General features: G+C 40.1%; 2 protein-coding genes across 3 annotated transcripts in view; both read right to left on the minus strand.

Annotated features, from left to right (window-relative positions):
- Positions 1–9,993, minus strand: part of cltcl1 (clathrin, heavy chain-like 1) — a 28,857-nt gene extending 18,864 nt beyond the window's left edge. Inside the window, exons 1-2 of one of the 2 annotated variants that reach the window (XM_079364386.1) lie at positions 9,722–9,993; positions 1,741–1,948 (exon numbers count right to left, since the gene is read on the minus strand). In XM_079364386.1, the coding sequence (XP_079220512.1) occupies positions 1,741–1,948; positions 9,722–9,763 (250 nt within the window). In that variant the 5' untranslated portion in view covers positions 9,764–9,993. The remainder of the gene's footprint in view (positions 1–1,740; positions 1,949–9,721) is intronic. The other variant, XM_079364387.1, reaches the window with a different exon arrangement.
- Positions 9,994–12,526: 2,533 nt separating this feature from the next.
- LOC306820111 (uncharacterized protein) lies at positions 12,527–17,596 on the minus strand (the record flags this gene model as incomplete). Its single annotated transcript, XM_079337806.1, has 16 exons — positions 12,527–13,086; positions 13,217–13,375; positions 13,764–13,832; positions 13,921–13,964; positions 14,111–14,148; positions 14,346–14,451; positions 14,565–14,601; positions 14,795–14,825; positions 14,997–15,075; positions 15,201–15,237; positions 15,781–15,809; positions 16,290–16,394; positions 16,525–16,576; positions 16,696–16,763; positions 17,374–17,470; positions 17,579–17,596. 16 exons carry the CDS (start codon positions 17,594–17,596, stop codon positions 12,970–12,972), a joined length of 1,086 nt encoding a protein of 361 aa, XP_079193932.1. The 3' UTR covers positions 12,527–12,969.
- Positions 17,597–20,439: the final 2,843 nt, after the last annotated feature.

Genomic DNA, 20,439 nt, shown 5'->3' on the forward strand with positions numbered 1-20,439 from the left:
AAATGTAGGCAAGCTGAGTGAGAGTCAGTGTTTGTTTACATGAAATAGTTGATGAATTAGTTGATTCAACTTAATGTGTAAGCCTGCTTCATGAACACACTAATTCAAGGACCTGACATCATCTAACACACTAATTCAAGGACCTGACATCATCTAACACACTAATTCAAGGACCTGACATCATCTAACACACTAATTCAAGGACCTGACATCATCTAACACACTAATTCAAGGACCTGACATCATCTAACACACTAATTCAAGGACCTGACATCATCTAAACTCTCCTGTCATACAGAGAGGGGAGAGGGGAAAAAAATCATCTGTTACCAAACAGCATCCAACGGTATTTTCACCAGAGGGAAAACAAACACAAACTTAGAGGAATATTTATGTTCAATATCAAAACCAAAGAGCTGATACAAAACTTCCTCATGTCACGACAAAGAGGGGTCAATCTATCGACCTTCAGCAGGTTTAAACAAGACAACAAAACTTGTTTACCATTTTTGTTGCTTTGCTAGTTTTCGTATTCACTGCTGTTTCTCTAAAAGGCTTCAGCCTCGTCTTCATTCGAAAAGTTAAAGATTGCACTTTTTTAACTTCATGCTCTGTCATCTTCAAACTGGTTATAGACAGAATCTTTACAGAAAGTAAGCTGTCCTTGCTCGTGGTTTTGTTTTCATATGAAGTTATTTGAGGGGTTTCAATGTTTGGAATGAATGAATATGGGTAAAAATGAAAAAAAAAAAAAAGATACAGGTGAAAAATGCATCATTAGGGAAATACTGAAGCTGTTGTGAACATTCATATGTGTGATAAGGAAAGACCTGAGTGCTGATATGTCTGTTGGCACACGCTCACACAGAGCGGGGCCCCTTCTCTCTTTAAAGTCAAATATCTGATGATGCATACCAAACATACGCACACTCTACCAGCATACAGCAGGTCGTGCTAACACATGTATAGTTCTCATAAAAGTAGGATATGTGCCAGCAGGATCGAAGAGTAGGAGTGTACGGATATAGAGTGTCAGGTGTCTGTCTTTGGATCGATCTGTCTTTGGATCAAATAGCTCCGCCTGCTTGACGTGGGAATGTGGGAAGCTTTTATGAGACAGACATGGCTACTGTGTCATCACAAAAAGATCGTCAGACGGGTCGACGGACCGAAAGCAACTCACCGTCTGAAAAAAGGCAGAAAGCAAAAGGGAGAAAAAGCAAAGTGTCAATCAGGTGAGAATGAGAAGACAAATAGTTAGACCACAGAGAGGGGGCAAACAGGGGCATACAATCCTCAGAGGGGAGGATGGAGGAGGGAGAGAGATAAGCATTATAAGCAAATCATCCTAAACAGTGCTTGTGTTTGTGCTCAAAGAGCTAGAATCAGCAGCATAAAATCAATCTGCACAACCAATTAAGTACAACTAGGCAATAGAAGTGAGTGCACTCTGCATATTTATAGCACTGACACACACATTAGTCATTGCAAGACCGTGGCATTCCCACAGCAAATTTAAAGATGGCTAAATCTGTTCCAACTAAAGACAAACAAACAGTTTGTGCCATGCAGAGTCCTTTTCTGGGAATTAAACCAACAGTAATGACCTCACGGTTGGTATGAAGCCACCAATAACAGCATCAAACTGCTTTTTTCTCACAGTATTTCTCATCGAACAGATAATGTTTTGGTGCGGCTGCCTGGATTTGTTGATGTACGTCTAACTATTCGTACTCTTACCTTTCAGGGCGATGACCTTGCTGGCGGGGTTCATGATGGCGCTGTCGGCTGAGATCGGCCTCCTGATCGGGTTGGTGGGGTCCGACATGTCCACAATCACCACCTGGTTCTGCTCGCCCACTTTCTCTCTGATGCAGATGAACTTGTCCGACTCCATGGTGAGATAGCTGAAGCCAATGTTGGCCGGATTGACCCCCATGTTCTGCAACTGGAAATAAAAAAGAGATTTTAGCCCTTAAAAGCAGTACAACAAATAATTACACTGTGTTTCTACAGGCTCTAGCAGTTTAAAATAGCTTTAATCTTTCCACCACTTTGGTATTTACATCGTTTTTATTTTGATATAGATGACTGATAACACCTTCAGGTCTGCTTCATAAACCCTAAGCAACAGTTAGCAGCTTGTTAGCTTTGCAAAAAGACCAAAAGTAAGTTTGAAGAATCATAAAATCCACCTACCAGCACTTCTAAAGCTCACTCATACACATGTTGTTCTAGTTCTTTCTATTCCTCAAATATTGAAAAAAAGAAAAGATTGAACCTTTTTAGCGGGGTGAATATGTGCCAACAGAGGAGTAACCTCCTGGACTGTCTCCTGGTTGCCTAGCATCCGGTCCATAAGCAAAACTCACCTCATCAAACAACATCTTGTTATTTGTACGCATCATTTTTTAGACTGAAATGTTCTGTACATAAACAGATAACTGATGAGGCTCGCGGTGCTGGTAGGAAGACTCTACAGTAAAGTTGTTCATGACTCATGTTTCAGTTTTAACCTTCAAACTTATAGTTCACCAAGAGAACAGGCAACTAAACCTTGGAAACTTGAAGCACCTCATATTTGACTTACAGTTTAAGAGAGGGTTGAACCGAAATCATGCTGAGTCAAACACAAACACGGAAACGTACTGGTTTAAGACTTTCTTACGAGTCAAACTCAGATGAAGGAGTCACACCTCCATTAACATTACAAAAAAAAAAAAAAAAACATATACACGTAAATATACAGTTCATGCCAACAGCTGACATTCGTCTTGCCCAGGAAGAAAGCAGAAAGAAGTGGAGCAAAAAGGTGTTTGGATTAAAGTGGCAGTAGGTCTACTAACATTTTCCAGGGATGTTCTTAAAGACTGGTTTCCATACAGGAGGTCTGCTGGTACATGACGCCGGTGAACAAGTCTGCACAGCTTTATTTACACCCTCCATTTTACAGTTTTATTCGTGACATCTGTTTACTGTGACTGCCATTCATAGAACAATTAACATCTCCATGATAATGAAAAGTCTGTGATTAAACCATGACACACTGCTCGTTGAATTAAGCAGCCTGCTGTGAAAATGTTGCATTACCACCAAAGAACAGACCTTAAAAGCAAAACAAATAACTAGAACAGTTTTTTTCCTTTCGACATTAACAAGTCAACGCAAAATACAAGTTCCAGCAGAGATCAACCACAACTCCGAATGAATGTGAAATCTTTAGTAAAGAATCCTCAGTCATTTTCATTCATTATTCAACATGTTTATTTTTCTGATGAGAAGGAGTCCCAAGACGAAACAAAAACAACAACAGAGAGATCACGCTGATGTCAACTGCTGCAATGTCGAAATCTAAGCAGAACTAACAAACACGAAACACGAAAGCAAGGTCAACGGCGGCTGAACAGAGGAATTATTGTGCACATTGTCAAACTGACTGTGAAGTGAGCAGACGGACCAGAACACACACTTTCCCTCTGATGACTGAACTGAGTGCATTATGCAGTCTGAGGCAAGCGGAAAGGAATCCTTACGCTCATCACAAGGACTGCACTATCTCTCTGCTGGCTGGAAAAGCAGGACAACAAATCCCCACCGCTGAGCCTTTTAAATCATGTCGTCTACAAAACAGGAAGGATGTCACATCAGTCAGGGGGGGACGGGGGGGGACGGCCAATGAGAGAAGCTGTTTTCTTGCAAGTGAAGTATTTTAATTGATTATTTTGCAGAAATTGCATGCCTCAATTTTCATCACACTAGGTGAGGGCTGGATGATCGTTTAAAGCTGCATGCGCCTTCAATGAACAGATTTCATGTGAAGAGAACATTTTAGAGATGACCACCCTCTGTAGTTCCTCGAAAGATTTATGAAGCTTTTTACCCCTTCTTTGTTTTGATTTTATGGTCCACAAACTCTGCCCTCAGTTCAACCTTAGGATGAGGAGCCTTTAAAAGCTGACCTTTTTCACTGGAAGTGTGTTCGTGGTATTCGTTCAAAATAAATGAGAAAACAGCTCAGCAATAAGTACTGTATACAAAAGAAGCACACAAGGATACCACACATTCTCGTCTTTAATCTTCTGTGATTCGTTTTCTGCTTGTTATGAAACAGACTCAAATAAATACTTGTGTCATGCTTCTTTATGACCTACAAAGACAATCAGCCCATTAGACTGGTTTCTATAAGGATCTATTTCATTTTATTTTTGGGATAATGTCAGACAAGGCGATTGGTTAAACAGCCTTCATTTTCAAAAGTACAGTACGATGTCACATTCAGGAAACAGCCCTTAAACATGTACAAGACAATCTCAGCAATGAGATAATAGAGTTAGCTATTTGTCCACAGGGGGCGCCAAAATCAACACAAACCTTTCGTTCTTCACGGGAGCTTTTCAATTCCTGAAACGTGTAGAACTGCTTTTTTCCCCCCCCAGTTGAAATAACAACAAACATAGTGGACAACCTAGGAATCAATCAACCAGTTAGAAATGACTTTTTTCTTTTGAGCAAATCATTGATCCCGAAATAATTTGAAGATTAAATCAATATTCTATGTATAATTTTGCAAAATGTATATGTATAAGCATACGTGCCAAAATCAGAGGCTTAACTTCAAATGATTATAACCATGTAAAACTGGTTTCTATGTAGTAATAAGGCGTAAAAAGCTGGAGGCATCTTTAAAAGGCTGGAAGGACCTGGGAAAGCATTGAAGCCATATGCTGCATCTTCTCAAGACTGCCAAAACTGTCAGTGGGGGGAGAGGGGAGGCAAACCACAATAAAGATAGAGAGGGGGGAGATAAGGAAGGAGTGAAAGGAGGAGCCCAAAACATAGACCAGCATCCTCCTTCCAGCAAAGGGAGGGTGTAAGAGGAGACAACCAGAGTGAAGAAGAGGCCAGTCTGATAAATGCACCTTTTATGAGAGAGGAAGAAGAGGAGCTGCAGAGCAGTTCCAGGAACACAGGCTTGTGGTAATTTACAGTTCAGGGTGGGGCAACTGACTAACCGGAAGAAGCCCCCCCACGCAGACTCCTTCTTAGTGGAACATTCCAGACTAAATGTCACACTTCAGCTACAACCTCTAGTAACACATGTTCAGACCCAAACAGACGCCTAGAAGTCCTCTTCCCTAACTCCTCTGATGAACAGTCACAGAACCTGGATTAATATGACAATAACACAGGCAGTAGGATGATACAGCACTGACAGTATTTGGCGAGTCATAGGCTGGGTGAGTGCACTGCTGAGGCATGACACGTCGGCTCAGGCGCTGAGGGTTTAAGGATAGTTCGGAGATTCACAAAAACCAAAATAAACCAGAAACATGCAGCAAAACACAACACGCCTTCACTCTTTCAAAATAAAAGTAATCATCCAAACATTGGCTTACACTAACGATATTTAAAACTTTTAAAAAGTTTAAAGTTTGACTTGTAGATAGAAATATCTGTATGTCTACAGTCAATCACGCTTCAATATGTATTTAACTTACGTGAACTATAATCAATCTCTTTCACATACTTGTTTGGGGGATTATTGTATAGAGAGGGGAGGGGGGACAGCGGGTGTGTATTGCATTGTAACCGATGTTTTGTACTGTAACCAATGTCTTGTGTCTTGTGTCCTGCCTGTCTGTACACTGCTACTGGATGCCCTGAATTTCCCTCGGGATCAATAAAGTATCTATCTATCTATCTATCTATCTATCTATCTTTTATAAACGCGTGTCATCATGTACATGTTCACCCTCATTTGATCTGCTTATTTGTGATGTCTATTTAGGTTTAGGTATACTGAAAGAAAAAAAATATTGAGTATAATTTGATGAATGAATGTGTACACAGTCTTGGCCAATAAAACCGATTCCGAGTCTGAAAAGAAGGGGGAGATATTGGTTATGTATCTGGCTCATAGGTAAGAAGATGTGCAGGAGCTCAGGTTATTAAGTCTGAGCTATATTTTCACTGTAGATTCCCTCAGCTCGACAGAGATGTGTGGTTTCTCAGCTCTTGTTTTATTTACCATTTTCCCTTCAGTTGAGAGTGAAAACTGTTCGCTGATTCACGGGTCGGCTATCTTTTTTCTGCAACTTGTTTAAAAAAAATCAAGCGAACACAAAAAAAAAAAAAAAAGATTTCAGGGGCAGCCTCCCTAAACATTTTCTAGACATTTTCAGGAATGCATATGTGAAAACGTCTCCTGTGAAGCTGAAACATATGTGTAAAAAAATAAAATAAAAAAAGTGTTGCTTTATTTTTCATAAAAAGATTTACAAATGCTGGGGTCGCCGGTGGCGCAGCGGCAGTGCGCGAGACCCCATGTATTGAGGCTCAGTCCTCACGCGCGGGCGGCCCGGGTTCGCGTCTGGCCTGTGGCCCATTTCCCGCATGTCTCTCCCCACTCTCTCTCCCTGATTTCCGACTCTATCCACTGTCCTCCCTCTATCATTAAAGGCAAAAAGGCCCAAAACAAATCTTTAAAAAAAAAAAAAAAAAAAAAAAAAAGATTTACAAATGCTGGTCAAAAAAAAGAAATTGTTTAAAAGATTTTAATTTGGCCTAATCTGATAATTTAAAATATTGTAAAAGGAAAAACTCTAAAGTGAAGGCCCCGTTATGCTCTGTCAGTTATTGCAGCAATTGTAACGTTTTTTTAGTTTGTGAGTCATTGAACATTTCAGAGGAACACAATGTGGGTATTGTATGTGTGAATGACTGCTCCTCAGTGCATTCATGATTAAGTTTTGGTGACTGAACACAGACACTCATCCTCATCACTACCAGCCACTGCTGCTGTCACAGATGTTACACCGAGTTATACTGTTTTGTCATCCTGCTTCCTGTACTGATGCGATTTGCTGGACTTAAATAGGGCCTGCTTACCTCATCTGTCTATCACTTCCGTTGGTTGGGCATCATTTCATCAGCAAAGATACAGCAGCACATCAGCATTGCTGTAAACAGCCGCAGAGCTGCAGGTTGGACTCTTCTAACTCAACTCGACAGGACAATGATCAGACGCTTTGAGCTGCAGGACATTTTTGCACTTACACAAGCTGCTACAATACGTAGGCCGCTGCAATGACAGCCTGCAGCAGAGCCACAGAAGAGGCAAATGACTCTCACTTTAGCACTTTCATTATTCAACACACCAGTCTCTGTCCTTGCCTTCATTCATCCTGCAACCAACAATAAACCAAAACACAGTTTGGAGACACAAAAATGAAATCCTTCATTCAGCTCCACACCGATCCATTTGGTCAATTAATGGCACACTTTGACATTCATATACACAGCCTGGACCTTGTATCATAAATCATCCAAAGGTAAACAAGGAAGGGAGGCAAAGATGATGAATAATGAATAGAGACACAACTGAGCCTTAATAACAGTGTAAAGTAGGATGTCAATCCACAGCTGCTGGTGTGAAGCTGAAGAAATGTGTACTGTTCCCATCGTCAGTTGTCCAATTAAAGAGAAGCTAAAAGCCCAAAACGTAATCTTAATAATGTATTTTTTAAATATTAGCAGCCATAACTTGTTTCATCACACAGCTATTATAAATCAGATAAGCTACAGATGCCATGAGCAAGTAGCCTACTGTTTAAGAGTGGCAAAGACTGTGCTGCTAGCGGAGTGTTAGATGTAAAAAATGTCAGAAATGTGTTTTTATTTCACACTCTTTAAAGGCTGTATTTTTTTTTTAACTTGAGTTGAAAGTAATAAACCGTTAAAAAAAAGGGCATAAAGGACAACCATCTAAAAAAATACATCTTTTAACATTCGCTTAACTTAAATATTAGCTTTAGCAAAACATTTATATTTATAAATGCACCAGTATGGTTAGTCAGCTCTACAGTACGTAGGCGAACTGTCAGGAATGAAATGAAAATGATCAGAATCTCTTATTTTAGTGGAATGACTGAGATATTTGGAGCATTAGCACTTTGAATTTCATCATGTTACCACATGGCCGCTATCTCATCATTAAGCTGGGACGAAGTTTCACCCCTGGACCAGACTGTAGACACTGAGCTGTAAATACCAGGCCAAGAAGGGGGGGGGAAAGCTAAACAACTTGAGGCCCAAAGTCCTGGGTTTGCAAATTCCAAGCATTTTTCACTCTGCTGGAGCCACCTAGATTCACTGAGGGATATGAGCTGGCAGAGCTGGGATTTCACGGTGGAGGTGGAAGGCAAAGTGCTTTGCTGCTTATCACTGTCTCAAGGGTAAGATTGTCTTAGAAGCTGTAAAAGAGGACGATAAACTCTGCTGAGAACTTAGAACCCAGACGTTACCAGGTACTGCACTGCCCTCCATCACTGAGCCACTGTGTACCGGTGCTGTCCGGGAGGAGAAGAGTCTGTTGGCCTACAAGCTCCTTTGGCTAGCAGAGTTCTTTTTTTTTTTCGGTGAATAAAGGATCTTTGGCTGAAGAAAGTGGGGCTACTGGCCAGAGGAAGAGAGGGTGGGGGCTCTGTGCTTTAGTGAAAGGCCGTTTCACTGCCTGCTGTTACCATAACAACAAGCTACAGAGGAAGGGAGGTGGAGGGGTGCGTCACAGAAGTTTCTCTTTTGGCTACAAGACACCCAGAACTGGGGCTGCTATGGGACAACCATTATCAAAGTCCAAAGCAGAGGAGCAAAAAAAAGGGGGCGATAGTGGGAATAATTCCTCCACAGACGCCCAAATAACTAGCTGTTTGTTTTCTTTGTCACAGACTATTAAAGGGTATTTTGTGCTGTTGTTGGGTTTTTTTTCCACCAAGAGACTGCCAACCAAAGACTACATGGCCTTTGCTACACGGCCATTGAAGCTGCACAGATGCTCCTCTGCCATGGGAACAACACAAGCAGACCAGGGACACATCCAATCAATAAAACAGCCTGCTGGTGCTTTCATATTAGACTGAACTCTACATGGGATTGTGGATGTTACAATAGGCTTGCTAATGTTTTGCTTATATTATGTGTGTGTGTGTGGGGGGGGGGGGGGGGTGGCTTCTTTTCAACTTAATCATTTTCCCGTTTGTTTTTTTAATTGTTAGTGGGTGTTAAGGGGTTCTACTGTTTCACACACTTATTCCAAAATGAGGCCGATAGGCAACATTTTAAATGACCCCATACAATCATACATTCTCACGAGCATATTGAGGTGATTTTTGTCAAGCTTTCCTGAGAAATGTGACATTAGTAGGCGACACTGATAGTGTTGAGTAGTTGAAGGTTACAGAGTGGGAATATGTTGCTGCAGGACATGACAACAACATGGTAGCCACAAAAGCCTGAGTGCAAGTGCCAGTCAGGTCTCAGTTACAATGTAGGCAAGGCACCAACAGCTGAGCTCAGTCGCCTGCAACACAAAGTGTCCAAACCCCGCAGTTTGAATAAGCGAGGATTGAACATGACAGCAGCGTCTTTACACTTGAAGGGAAGACAACTGCAGCGTATCCACACACACATACACAAACACCGGTCCGCATTGGAGCTGCTCTAGCTCTATACGATCAGACTGGTCAATTTTTACAAGTCATCATCTGCCCGGCTGGAGAAAACTAGGCCTGTGGCTATATTGAGCACCACCCTGCAGCCCTATTTCAGATTCCCTTTAAATGCGACATGTGCCATGTGTGAGCAGACACACAGGGCCGAGGAGCTGCGCAAAAACAAATAAGGTGGAATCTATTTGAAGGGCTTCTTTTATTTGTCTCCTTACCTGCAGATGTTCCTGAAATCGTATCGGTAGTATCTGAGCCATTTCTGCAGGATTTCTCTCTCTCTTAAGAATCCGCGAAGAAGGAAAGGGGAAGGGGACAACAGGAGAAATAGAGGTGATCTTGTTCTGTTTTTTTGCTCTAAACGTCCCCAAAAGTCAGATATGATGTGCAGTAGTAGGCTGTCTGTGTAGCTTGCGTTGGTATCGCATGAATCCAGTGACTGCTCCCATTCAGTAGCCCCCTTACGCTAGTCCTGAATCAAAAGCTCCGCACATCCGCCAAGAAAACTAGTCCTCTTCAACTACTACTGAGCCGGTGCGTTTAACAGTCCCTTTTGAGCCGTGTGTGAATACGGGACTTTCCTAAATATCTGCACTGAGATATAAATTGATGACTGTGCTTCGGTAACCAATTGCGAGGTGTTTTTCCTGTGTTTCTTTTTTTAATCAGAGCTGTCAATAAACGATCGAATTTGCTGTTTGTATCCTTCCGCGGCAGCCCCTTCCCCCTTCCTTTCCACCAACTTCGAAATCCTGTTTCGTGACATTTGCTTGATTTCTGAAAATCACATATGCTCATCATATTAAAAAAGTGTGTTTATTATCAACTGTTGGCAGTGAAAACACCAGAGCTTCATCGTTTCTGTTTTCACAGGACCTAATTTAAGGCCCATTACTCTCTTTCTCTTATCAAGATTACCATCTTTTTCACTTTGCACCAGGTTGTGCCAAATTCAAAAAGTTTATTTCTGATATGGATGAACCACCTGGCCTTATGCAGTAATACATTTAAAAGAGAAGGAAACATAATTTTTAATAATCAGTGTTTGGCATGTTTGGAAGTCATTGTTTGGAAGTCATTGTAGCCTCGGCCTATATGTGTAGGGCTTGTCTTTAAAGTGCTTAATTTAAAAATCAATGACAACCAATACAGTAGGCCTAGCCTACTAATGGGAGTCAGTATTTCATACAGGCACTGTTGGAAAACCAAGAGCTGTTCCAAAAAATCAGATTTACACAATGATATTTAACTTGTTCAGAAATAGGCTATGAAAAAGTTTCAAATGGAATGATAACAATAGAATAGAAATGTATGATTGTCGAAAAAATTACAAGGTGATCCTGTCAAAATACAGGCACTGAAAACCCCATGTTCACAAAAAGAAGATGCAAAAGTGCCTTCTTTGAAGCTTCAATGATAGAGACGAGGTGCCACCCTTCCTGCAGACAAAAAAGACAAAGTGCTCTTCCAGCAGAGGGTCATATTTTGCCCGCTATTGTTCTCTTTTAAAGGAGAAAATGCTGCAGTACATGCTAGAGAACTTTGTGCCAGGGGGACATACCTATACTGCTGCTGCCGCTGCACCACAGACATCCTGTCTGCCAACGACAGAACGATTCAGAAAAAAGTGTTTAGATAAAAAAAAAGACTAAAGTGCTCTTCCAACAGAGGGTCATTTCTTGCCCGCTATTGTTCTCTTTAAAAATGTAACATTTATTTATAGAAATATTTAACTTGGTTGACTTGATGAACTATCTATTTAAGTGATTGCCACATAGTACAAATGTCTGCATGGGATCTTTGTTATATGGCGTCTATGATGTCTCCTCTCATTTCCTGTCTACTGCTATACCTTATAGAGGCAAAAATCCCCTAAGTATCAGTGAACTATGACAAGCTGATACATTGTTTGATCTCAGAATATTGTTGAGTTTTGAATTCTGAAACAATATCAGTTTTTAATCAATGCACTCTTTCTGCAGCAGAGCAACAAGATGCCACACAGTCTCAATGACAGTTAAGGCATAAAGTGCTCAGCACTTTATACATCAAAATCGTGCAAGTACAACAGCTATGCTGAGCGAGCCTCCGCTAAATTTACTGACATCTAAGGCGTAAAATGATTTATTTTTTTTAAACCTTGAAATATTCTTAATATTCTGATTTTGTGTTGTGGAAGCAGCTGAAAAAGGTCTGGTGTTTACTCATATAGTTATTTCATGACTAAGAGCGTAACTAAGAGCATAACTTGACGTTTACCTTTTATTTAAGATTAAATTAAATCTGTGTTTTAAACTTACAAAGTTCACTGTATTATCAAAATCTCAGAGCTGTTTACTACTTATTTTAATACTCTTGGTAAAAAACAATACAAAAGGTTTTTGCCATGTTGTTTGCGGACAGGCCAGGATTAATGGTTTGGCCACAGAGGAGGTGGTTTCACTCTGGCAGGAAGCAGGTGCAACCAACAACATCTGGTCAGTGGCCAGAGTAAGGCCATACACACAAACACACACGCACATAGCTCCTGGTGTCCTACTTAAAGCCACAAACCCATAACTAACCACACTGACCCTCACTGACAAGGATCCATCACAAGTAGAGGTCTTTGTCACTGCATCCTTTAAATGTAAACACACACACACACACACACACACACACACACACACACACACACACACACACACACACACACACACACGACCTTACCTCAGGTCTTTAACAGTAATTAAAGGGACACTGCGGTAATGGGATGAAATTTAAACAGAGAGATCAGGTTCTGTATTGTAAAATAGCTACAAAATTACACAGAAAAGACATTAATTACAAGCAGTTTATTTAATATAAAAGACAGCAAACATGTAAAAAGATACACACCAAAACTGTATTAGTGTCTGAAAGGAAAATTAGAGTCTGGTGGATGGCGGTAATTGCATGCAAATAATGACAGAAATAAGAAAGAATCAAAAAGGGAGATCATTTCAGCTGCACAGTGGACGGCTTTCATGACAATAGTTGAGTATTTAAAAAGCATTCATATATAGGCCTACAGTGACTGTTGACAGGTCAGTGAAATATACTGATGTTTACTCCTCCAATAACAAAAGCATACTGGCTGTTACAATCAGACCTTTTGACTGGACAGCAGTAACTTGTGCTGTGTTAAAATGATGACCTGGCATACAAATCAACAAAGCCCAGAGCCACAGATCTTGTCCTTTAGAGCTTGAAGCAACTGTTTGTCATATTTAATTAATCTTATCTAAAGTTTGCAGTAAATTAAAAGTTTGCATTTTCCAAAAAAGACAAAAGCAACCAAGCTGTAGAGTTTATTTATTTTTATTTTGTTTTCGGTGACATAGTAGATTAATAGCATTTCCAAGTGAGAAACTTTCAAATTGTAGATTCTAACCTCATTCTAAAACATGATAAAACATGTGGTAGTGTTGCATGCGGTGGTGTAGATTTATGGCCGTGCAGGGTGGGTTAAGTACGTAGTGTGCTTGGCCTGGCTCTTGCTGTCTATCAGGAGCAGCTGGTTATTCTTGTGGTGGGAAATCATCTCATCGAGGGTGACGAAAATCTGCGAGAGAAGTAAAGATTAACGAAAAGCTGTCTAAACAAGCTGCAATTCTTCCCAAGATCTTGCTCTCTTCTTATTCCTCTCTCGACAGCCTACTCCTCTCTCAGAAACACATCTCAAACACCCTCACCTCTTCGTTCTTTTTGCCCTCTTTTCCAAGGGCAAAACCTCGTGTCTCCCCCAGGAAGCGGATGGGGATGTTATACACCTTCTGCTGGTATAGGACAGCCAGGGTGTATGGCTGCCGGGCGCTTTGGGCTGAGCTGTGTCGGATGAGAAAGGCACCGTCCTGCATCCAGGAAAAAGAGAGGAAAAGTGTAAAATGGGAGAGAGTGGACCTTTAAAGCAGTAAAGAAGGAAAAGTCTGAAGCAGCAGGGAAGTACATGTACAATTGAAAGATTGAGTAAGGTTTAAGGTACTATAAGAGGACTAGTATTCAGAGACAGTGTTGGAAAGGGAAAGGGTGTCTGACTCAGATTTGGCTTTTCCCCGTGAATGAGTGCCAGCGGAAATATGATAACATGATAACATAAACTGCCAAAATGCAACTCCTGTGCCTTAAGCCATCATGTTTGTTTGGTTAAGAGGAAAACTCAACCACTGATTGAGGTTTAAAGATACCACCTGCCAGAAGCAGAGTAGTTCAATAGCATGAAATAAATATAGTTTGGTTTACCTTGTTAACCCTTTCTAAGAGCTCCCCAGCTTTCTCTCTGTTGCAGTCTCCAGCAAACCATTCTTTGGCCTTTAACATTACAATATAATTGGATACCAGTTAATAGGTCCTCAATAACTTGTGGGAATATTCTGTGAAGATCAATACCATATTGTACCTCATTCCCAGACTGTTTTGCTGCCCTTGCTGCACCAAAGGAGACTGAAAACAAAGAGAACACGAGTGATGTGTTGAGTGATGGTTAGGGAAATCTTCATCCTACAATTGTTGGCTTGAATTCAACAAAGACTCCATCTATGCTCCAAATGATCACAGTTTTCTTTGGGTTTTTTCAAACGTGATCTTACCTACAGGCTTAATGTCTGCTATAGGAGGAGCTGGAGGGCTAAAATGAAATCAGCAAAGGTGATGTTATACATTTAATGTAGATGTGTCGTATGCATATATACATTGTATAGACAGGGTCAACTGCAAATACTACCTGGAAATTAAATTAAATACTTGCTGCTGTAAACTTTTTTAATAGTCATTTCATCAGTCTAACACACCTCTACCAACCTTTCTGTAGTCTCATCCTCTTACCTTGGTTTTACTTCCTTGAGGTTTGCAGGGAGAGGGGGCTTAACACTGGGAGAAGGTGGAGGGAGTTTGGTGGGAAATGTGGCTCTTCTTGCCTCTACTGAAGAAGCTACCGAGACAAGATATTTTCTCTTCATCATCAAGGATAACGTTTCAACTTTTAATGAGGTTTGTGGTGAGATTTCATCCACTTGTAATGAGAAAAGTAAATGTGATTGTTACCTGTTTTTACCTCATTAAGGGAAGGCAATAATGAACTCTGAAACAAAAGAAGTTTAAGTTACTGTGTTGTAATACGGACATGGTGAGATACGTTTTCTGTGAAGGAAATAGAAATACTAAGTAAGTATGAATACGTCTATTTCTAATCCAGACAAAATCTTCCTTTTATAAAAGAGGACAGACCTTAGCATCAGAAAACGATAATCACAGAGATGAATAGACTCACTCACAGATTGAGCTCTGGGTACTGGAGGCTTCATCCTGCAGACAGAATGCAGGTTTACTGTATACTGTCACAGCTACGCCATCATATTTGCATTTGGGTGCAGAAATGCAGATGTACAAAGGCACAGCCAGATTACAAAACAGGTTACTTCAGGTCAGTGTACACTAGTGTGCTATGCACTTAAACACAGGTTAAGGTGCACTTACATAGGTATAGGAGAGGGAACAGGTGCTGTCTTGGGAAGCTGGGGTATCCTCATCGGTGCACGAGGGGCAGGAGAGCAAGCTGAAAGAAAGGAAATCCCCTGGAGATGTAATATGGCTGCCTTTTAGAAAACTTTTAAAGTTGACTTTAAGTTCAAAAACTAATTATAAGAGTTTGTTCTTCTGGTAAAGTGTGATGCAACCCACCAGCTGTAGGCTCTAAATACAGGTCATCATTGTCCTCCTGAAATACAAAGTGATGAATATTATCAAACTGTGGCAAATGCAACTATTATAGATATACCACGAGAGTTTGAAAGAATGGTTTTGTAGCTCCTCATAGTTCAAGCTATTCATATTTTGTTACAACTGAAAGTCTATGCTTGATGGTTGAAACTGTTTTGTAATGCTGGCATGACCCAGCTTAAACTGCTTTGAAAGAGTCCAATTGAAACCAGGAGTTTAAATAAATAAAGAATGAAAACACAACCCTTTTAACTGAGCTATGACAGAAATGTTTGCAGTCACTTCAAACAAACACTCTTGGCCTGCGCCTCGACGCTCCATCAAGTAGTTCATCTGTGGCTGACTGTATTGGATTGGAAGGCAGCTCTAATTAAAAGTCATGGTCTGTTTAGTGTTTAAGCCCCTATCATTTTTTTTCATCTATGCCACCTGTCTTGAATAACCCATAATTGGCTAGCCCTCTGGCATCAGTAACTCTTCCACCAATAATTCATCGCCTGCATGTGACAAAGTGCAGCAAGGGAGCATGAGTTAAACTTACCTGTTCTTCATTCGGATCCAGATACACATCTGAAATGCAGACAGTGTTGTTGTGGAGTCATAAAGGTGTTTGGTGGTGAATGTTAAAAGAAAGCCTTATATTCATAACACAGTATGAGAAAGACATGGGCATCCAGAGACAGAGTAACTCATGTGGTAAGAACTTGTAGGACAGAGACACTACACTAGGTGGCACACTTACCTCATCATTTTCCCTATACAAGGAATCACTTTATTAACAAATACCTGCATCTCACTCAAGTTCCCCTAACTAATCAGCTCGACTTGTATCTATTGAGTCCAAACAAAGTGCTGGGATGCTGGTAACAAAACATATTTTTGAACAGTTCACAAGGGGGAAGGTTGTTGAAATTAAAATCTTTTGGGATTGATAAAATCACACAAGCTGTGCCGTATTATCAAATGAAGACTTTTAGCTTCTTCTCTGTCAACAGTTGTTAAGTTTTCATACAGTCATTAGTTTTTTGTAGAACTGATTTTGTGCTGCACCTTCCTCAGTGTTGGATGCAGGGACAGGAGCAGGTGATGGGCGGGCAGGTGGAGGAGGCATCATCTTCTTTCTCCCGGGCTTCTCAGTTCTGTCTATCTCAGGTGCTTGGAGAAAGAATGATGGAGAGTTATCGGATGGAAAACTTGTATTTAGATATATGAAAAGATCCAGGTTATAGAATACATGAACAATGTGGTGTTTTTTTATACAAATCAATACAAATGTAAGTCTCACGTTTCTTGATTTTGGAATCAAAGTTGAACTGCTCAATACGCTGTTGAGGTTTCTGCATGGCAGAGAAGATTTCATGATCAGAAGATCGTTTAACTGAAATGTATCCTTAAACAGGTTATGTTGTTGGAGGAAAACAGAGATCCTCCCAAAGGGACACTGAGCTGTTGTTACCAGAGGTTTGCCTGGTCTCGGTGGAGGAGCAGCCTGCCTCTGTGGGACTGAAGAGTTGGGCGTCGTGTCTGCAAAAAGTTGCATCAAGTTGTAGAGTTTAAGAGTAAGAGTTAGTTTTTAAATTCCATCACGTTTCTATGCTGACAAGGGCTTTACAATATTGATAGGCAGGGGTGCCATCAGGGCACTGAGATCATATGAAAAATAGTTGTGTTAATGTAATAGATAGATAGATAGATAGATAGATAGATAGATAGATAGATAGATAGATAGATAGATAGATAGATAGATAGATAGATAGATAGATAGATAGATAGATAGATAGATAGATAGATAGATAGATAGATAGATAGATAGATAGATAGATAGATAGATAGATAGATAGATAGATAGATAGATAGATACTTTATTGATCCCGAGGGAAATTCAAGGCATCCAGTAGCAGTATACAGACAGGCAGGACACAAGACATTAGTTATAATACACACCCGCTGTATACAATAATCCCCAAACAAGATTTAGCAGCCCCTATGTGACTAAGAGTAAATAATATGATGTTCCAATATTTTAGGGCCCCTAACGTTCATCGGTCCTTAGAATTATCCCAACCTCTCCCCTCCATACAGTGACCTTGTTTTTTGGTAGCCTTATCATCAGAAACGGCTGCAGAGCTGTTACCTAGATAAACGTCTTCTTCCACTGGTCTCTGTGGGACTTTAACCGGGGTACGCTCACAGGGCGGCGCTTCATACATGTCTCCTTCCTCCTCATCATCCTGCCATTAGAAAACATAAAGTGAAATGTCAATTAATGTTTTATCGACTAAACAAGAATTACAAAAAGTCATTATAGAAATAAAGAAACTTGTAACTTACAAACTCACCCAGTGGCCATCCTGCATTGTCATCTGAAAAACACACACTCATATTGAATAAAGGTAGATGGCCTGTTATGTGTTGCAGTAATGAAGACTGGAGGGATCAAACTAGTTTACCCTTTTTTCACACTTTGATCAAATCTCACCTGTCCTTCTGGGAGGAGCAGGAGGCCCGCTGTGTTTGTGTGTGCAGAGAGAACGGCGGTAAGAACACATCACAAACACATCCAAAGGAAAAGTGAGGCGCTGTTTGGAATGGCACAATACTTACAGGTTCTTTAGTTTTCCAAAGAAGCTCTGAAAAACAAAAACCGTTTTGGATGACTATTTGGAAATGTAACCTCAGAATAAACTCAACTGCTTGCAGACTAAGTAATGATTTCCTTTGGCTACACATTACATTACACATTGCATTACACAGAGTCGTTCTCTGTTTTGAGGCAAGGTAAACAGGATGTACAGTATATGGCTTAATTTCATCCAGGAAAAGAAACACCTATGTGTTTCTGCAACTAATAGCATTTCTCTGATTAAAGCTCCCATGTTACCTTTAAAAGCAAAATCAACACAACAAATGTGACACCACCAGCATTTTTTGTAGCAGTACCTTTATTATTTGTTCCTTTATTCCTCTTTAGAGCAGAGTATGTTCATAATGTTGCTTTGTAGTCCTTAAAATGTTATCATCCTGACTTTCATCTCTAAAGCTTTGATTGGTGAAACCATGCTTCAGTGAAATCAGGAAGTTCAGCGACATTATCTCTCCTGTTTTCCCCACAGTGCCTAGCAACCGTAGAGGAAGTATTGACGTAAAGTGAATTATTATAGGGAGACAGAAAGGGAGCGAGGGGGGCGGTACTGACTGGAATTTCTGATTCTCTCAGTGTCTCACAAAATATCAGAAAATAGTTTGTTCACTATGGATAAATAAAGAGCAAGTGAGAGAAGCAGAAGCACCGTGAGAACTACTTTAGTGTTCAGCTATTTATGATCCTGAATGCAGTATCTCCTCAAATATCTGCATTTCAGGGCCTGATCATGTTACAGTGACGATATTCTGCATTGTGTCAAGCACAGTGCTGAACATCAACCTGCTGTAACTTCTCTCTGACAGGGAGGTTTAGAAACATCTTTTAGAAAAGTTGGACTACTCTGGAAAGAGGTCTTTGACTGCAAAAAATGTTCGACACCAGACAAAGGGAAGTTCAACATCTGTTATATCAGGCCAGAGTAAAAAAAAGAATCTGCCACAAGCGACAAAAACGACAAAAAAAAAAATATTTTCATTAGACAGAAAGTAAAAAAAGATATAGTGTGCTGTGAAATACATGTTTACAGGAAGAGTAGAAAGAGGAAACTGTAAGCAGACATGACAAATTCAGACATATTCTCATGTTGAAATCACATTTGCACTGTTCATAAAGCAGGATTCAAAATTAATATAACATGAGATATTCTCCAAAAAAAATAGGGGCACATAGTCTTAAGACTTTCCTGCTGTTATATAAGTTAATTTTTTCCGTACGACTTCAAAAACAGTCACTGAGTGAATCACAGCCCTTCAAAAACTGCTGCATGGGTATGTTTACTGAAATATTTTTGAGAACATTATCGCAGCCACAACGGCAGAAAAACAAAAGTTAATATAAATAAGAACCTTGTTGAAATCCCACAAACTAAAGGTCAATATACATTCTTAAATGCTAATATTGACAAAAGACTATATGGTCTACGTTACACTAATAAGGTAGATATATCATAAGGTGTGATATATGTATATTTTTACTGACACATTATTTGATATCTACAACCAATGAATCCTTAACATTTAAGATATTTAAGACAGTTCATCTTGATAAATACATGAGAAAATGAAGTGCACAACACCTAAAGGAACTGTGATCCAGCTCTTTAAAATCCTGTATGTTATATTTAAGTTGAACATGTTTAACTTCAGTCAGCTCATGAAAACTTTAATTATTTTTGCAAAACAGTAAATAAAAGAATGTGTTTGACCTTTCAGAAAACTTTATATTCTGGATTAATACACATTACTGATGCCAGTAGGTGTATTGACTTCAGACTATCTACACACACACGTTATCTGGACTTCACCCCCTGACACAGGTTTACAAAGGATTCAGTTGTTACAAGATGTTAACTCTGCCATCAATAACACCAGCTCACTTCCCTCTCACTCACACACAGTTTGAAACCCAACAAAACTGCAACAGAAATAAAAAACCCTTACCATTGTCATGGTTCCAGGTCGAGTAATGCAGCCCAAGTCATGAGGAAATGTATTTGTTCTCGTTCTTGGATGCAAATGGCTTTAAAGATTCAAAGTGAGCGATACACATAGAATGTGAAAAGCAGCTCTAACTGATCTCATTTGCATTTCCTGCCTGTGTCAGTCACACAGTCTCACCTGCAGTTGGAGTACCTGCCTCAAAATGAGCAGCTTACAGACACTGCCCATTTCAGTCCTTGCTCCAAATGTCCCTACTGCCACCTGCCTATGGCCATAAAACCAACTGAATTTAATTCATTTTGTTTTAACTAGTCAAAAAAAAAAAAAAAAATTCTATCCGCAATCTAAGGGAAAAATAATTAACTCCCTTTAATATGTTACCTCTGGTTGTCTGAGTACAGGGGTAAAAATATAAGGGCACTATTCACATGCATACATTTTTGAGCACTAAGTACCTGTATGGGTGCTTGTACAAGGCCCTAGAGGCAACTTTGTTTGTCCCTGGGTAGGAGCCTCTGTAGGGCACTTGTGGAGTTGTCTCCGCTGCATCTGCCATTGTTCTTTTTAAAGTTTCTCCACTTTAGTGAACGCCTTGGAGGTTTTTTTTTTACTCTCA

This window comes from Symphodus melops (assembly GCF_947650265.1).
Source record: "Symphodus melops genome assembly, chromosome: 1".
Taxonomy (NCBI): domain Eukaryota; kingdom Metazoa; phylum Chordata; class Actinopteri; order Labriformes; family Labridae; genus Symphodus; species Symphodus melops.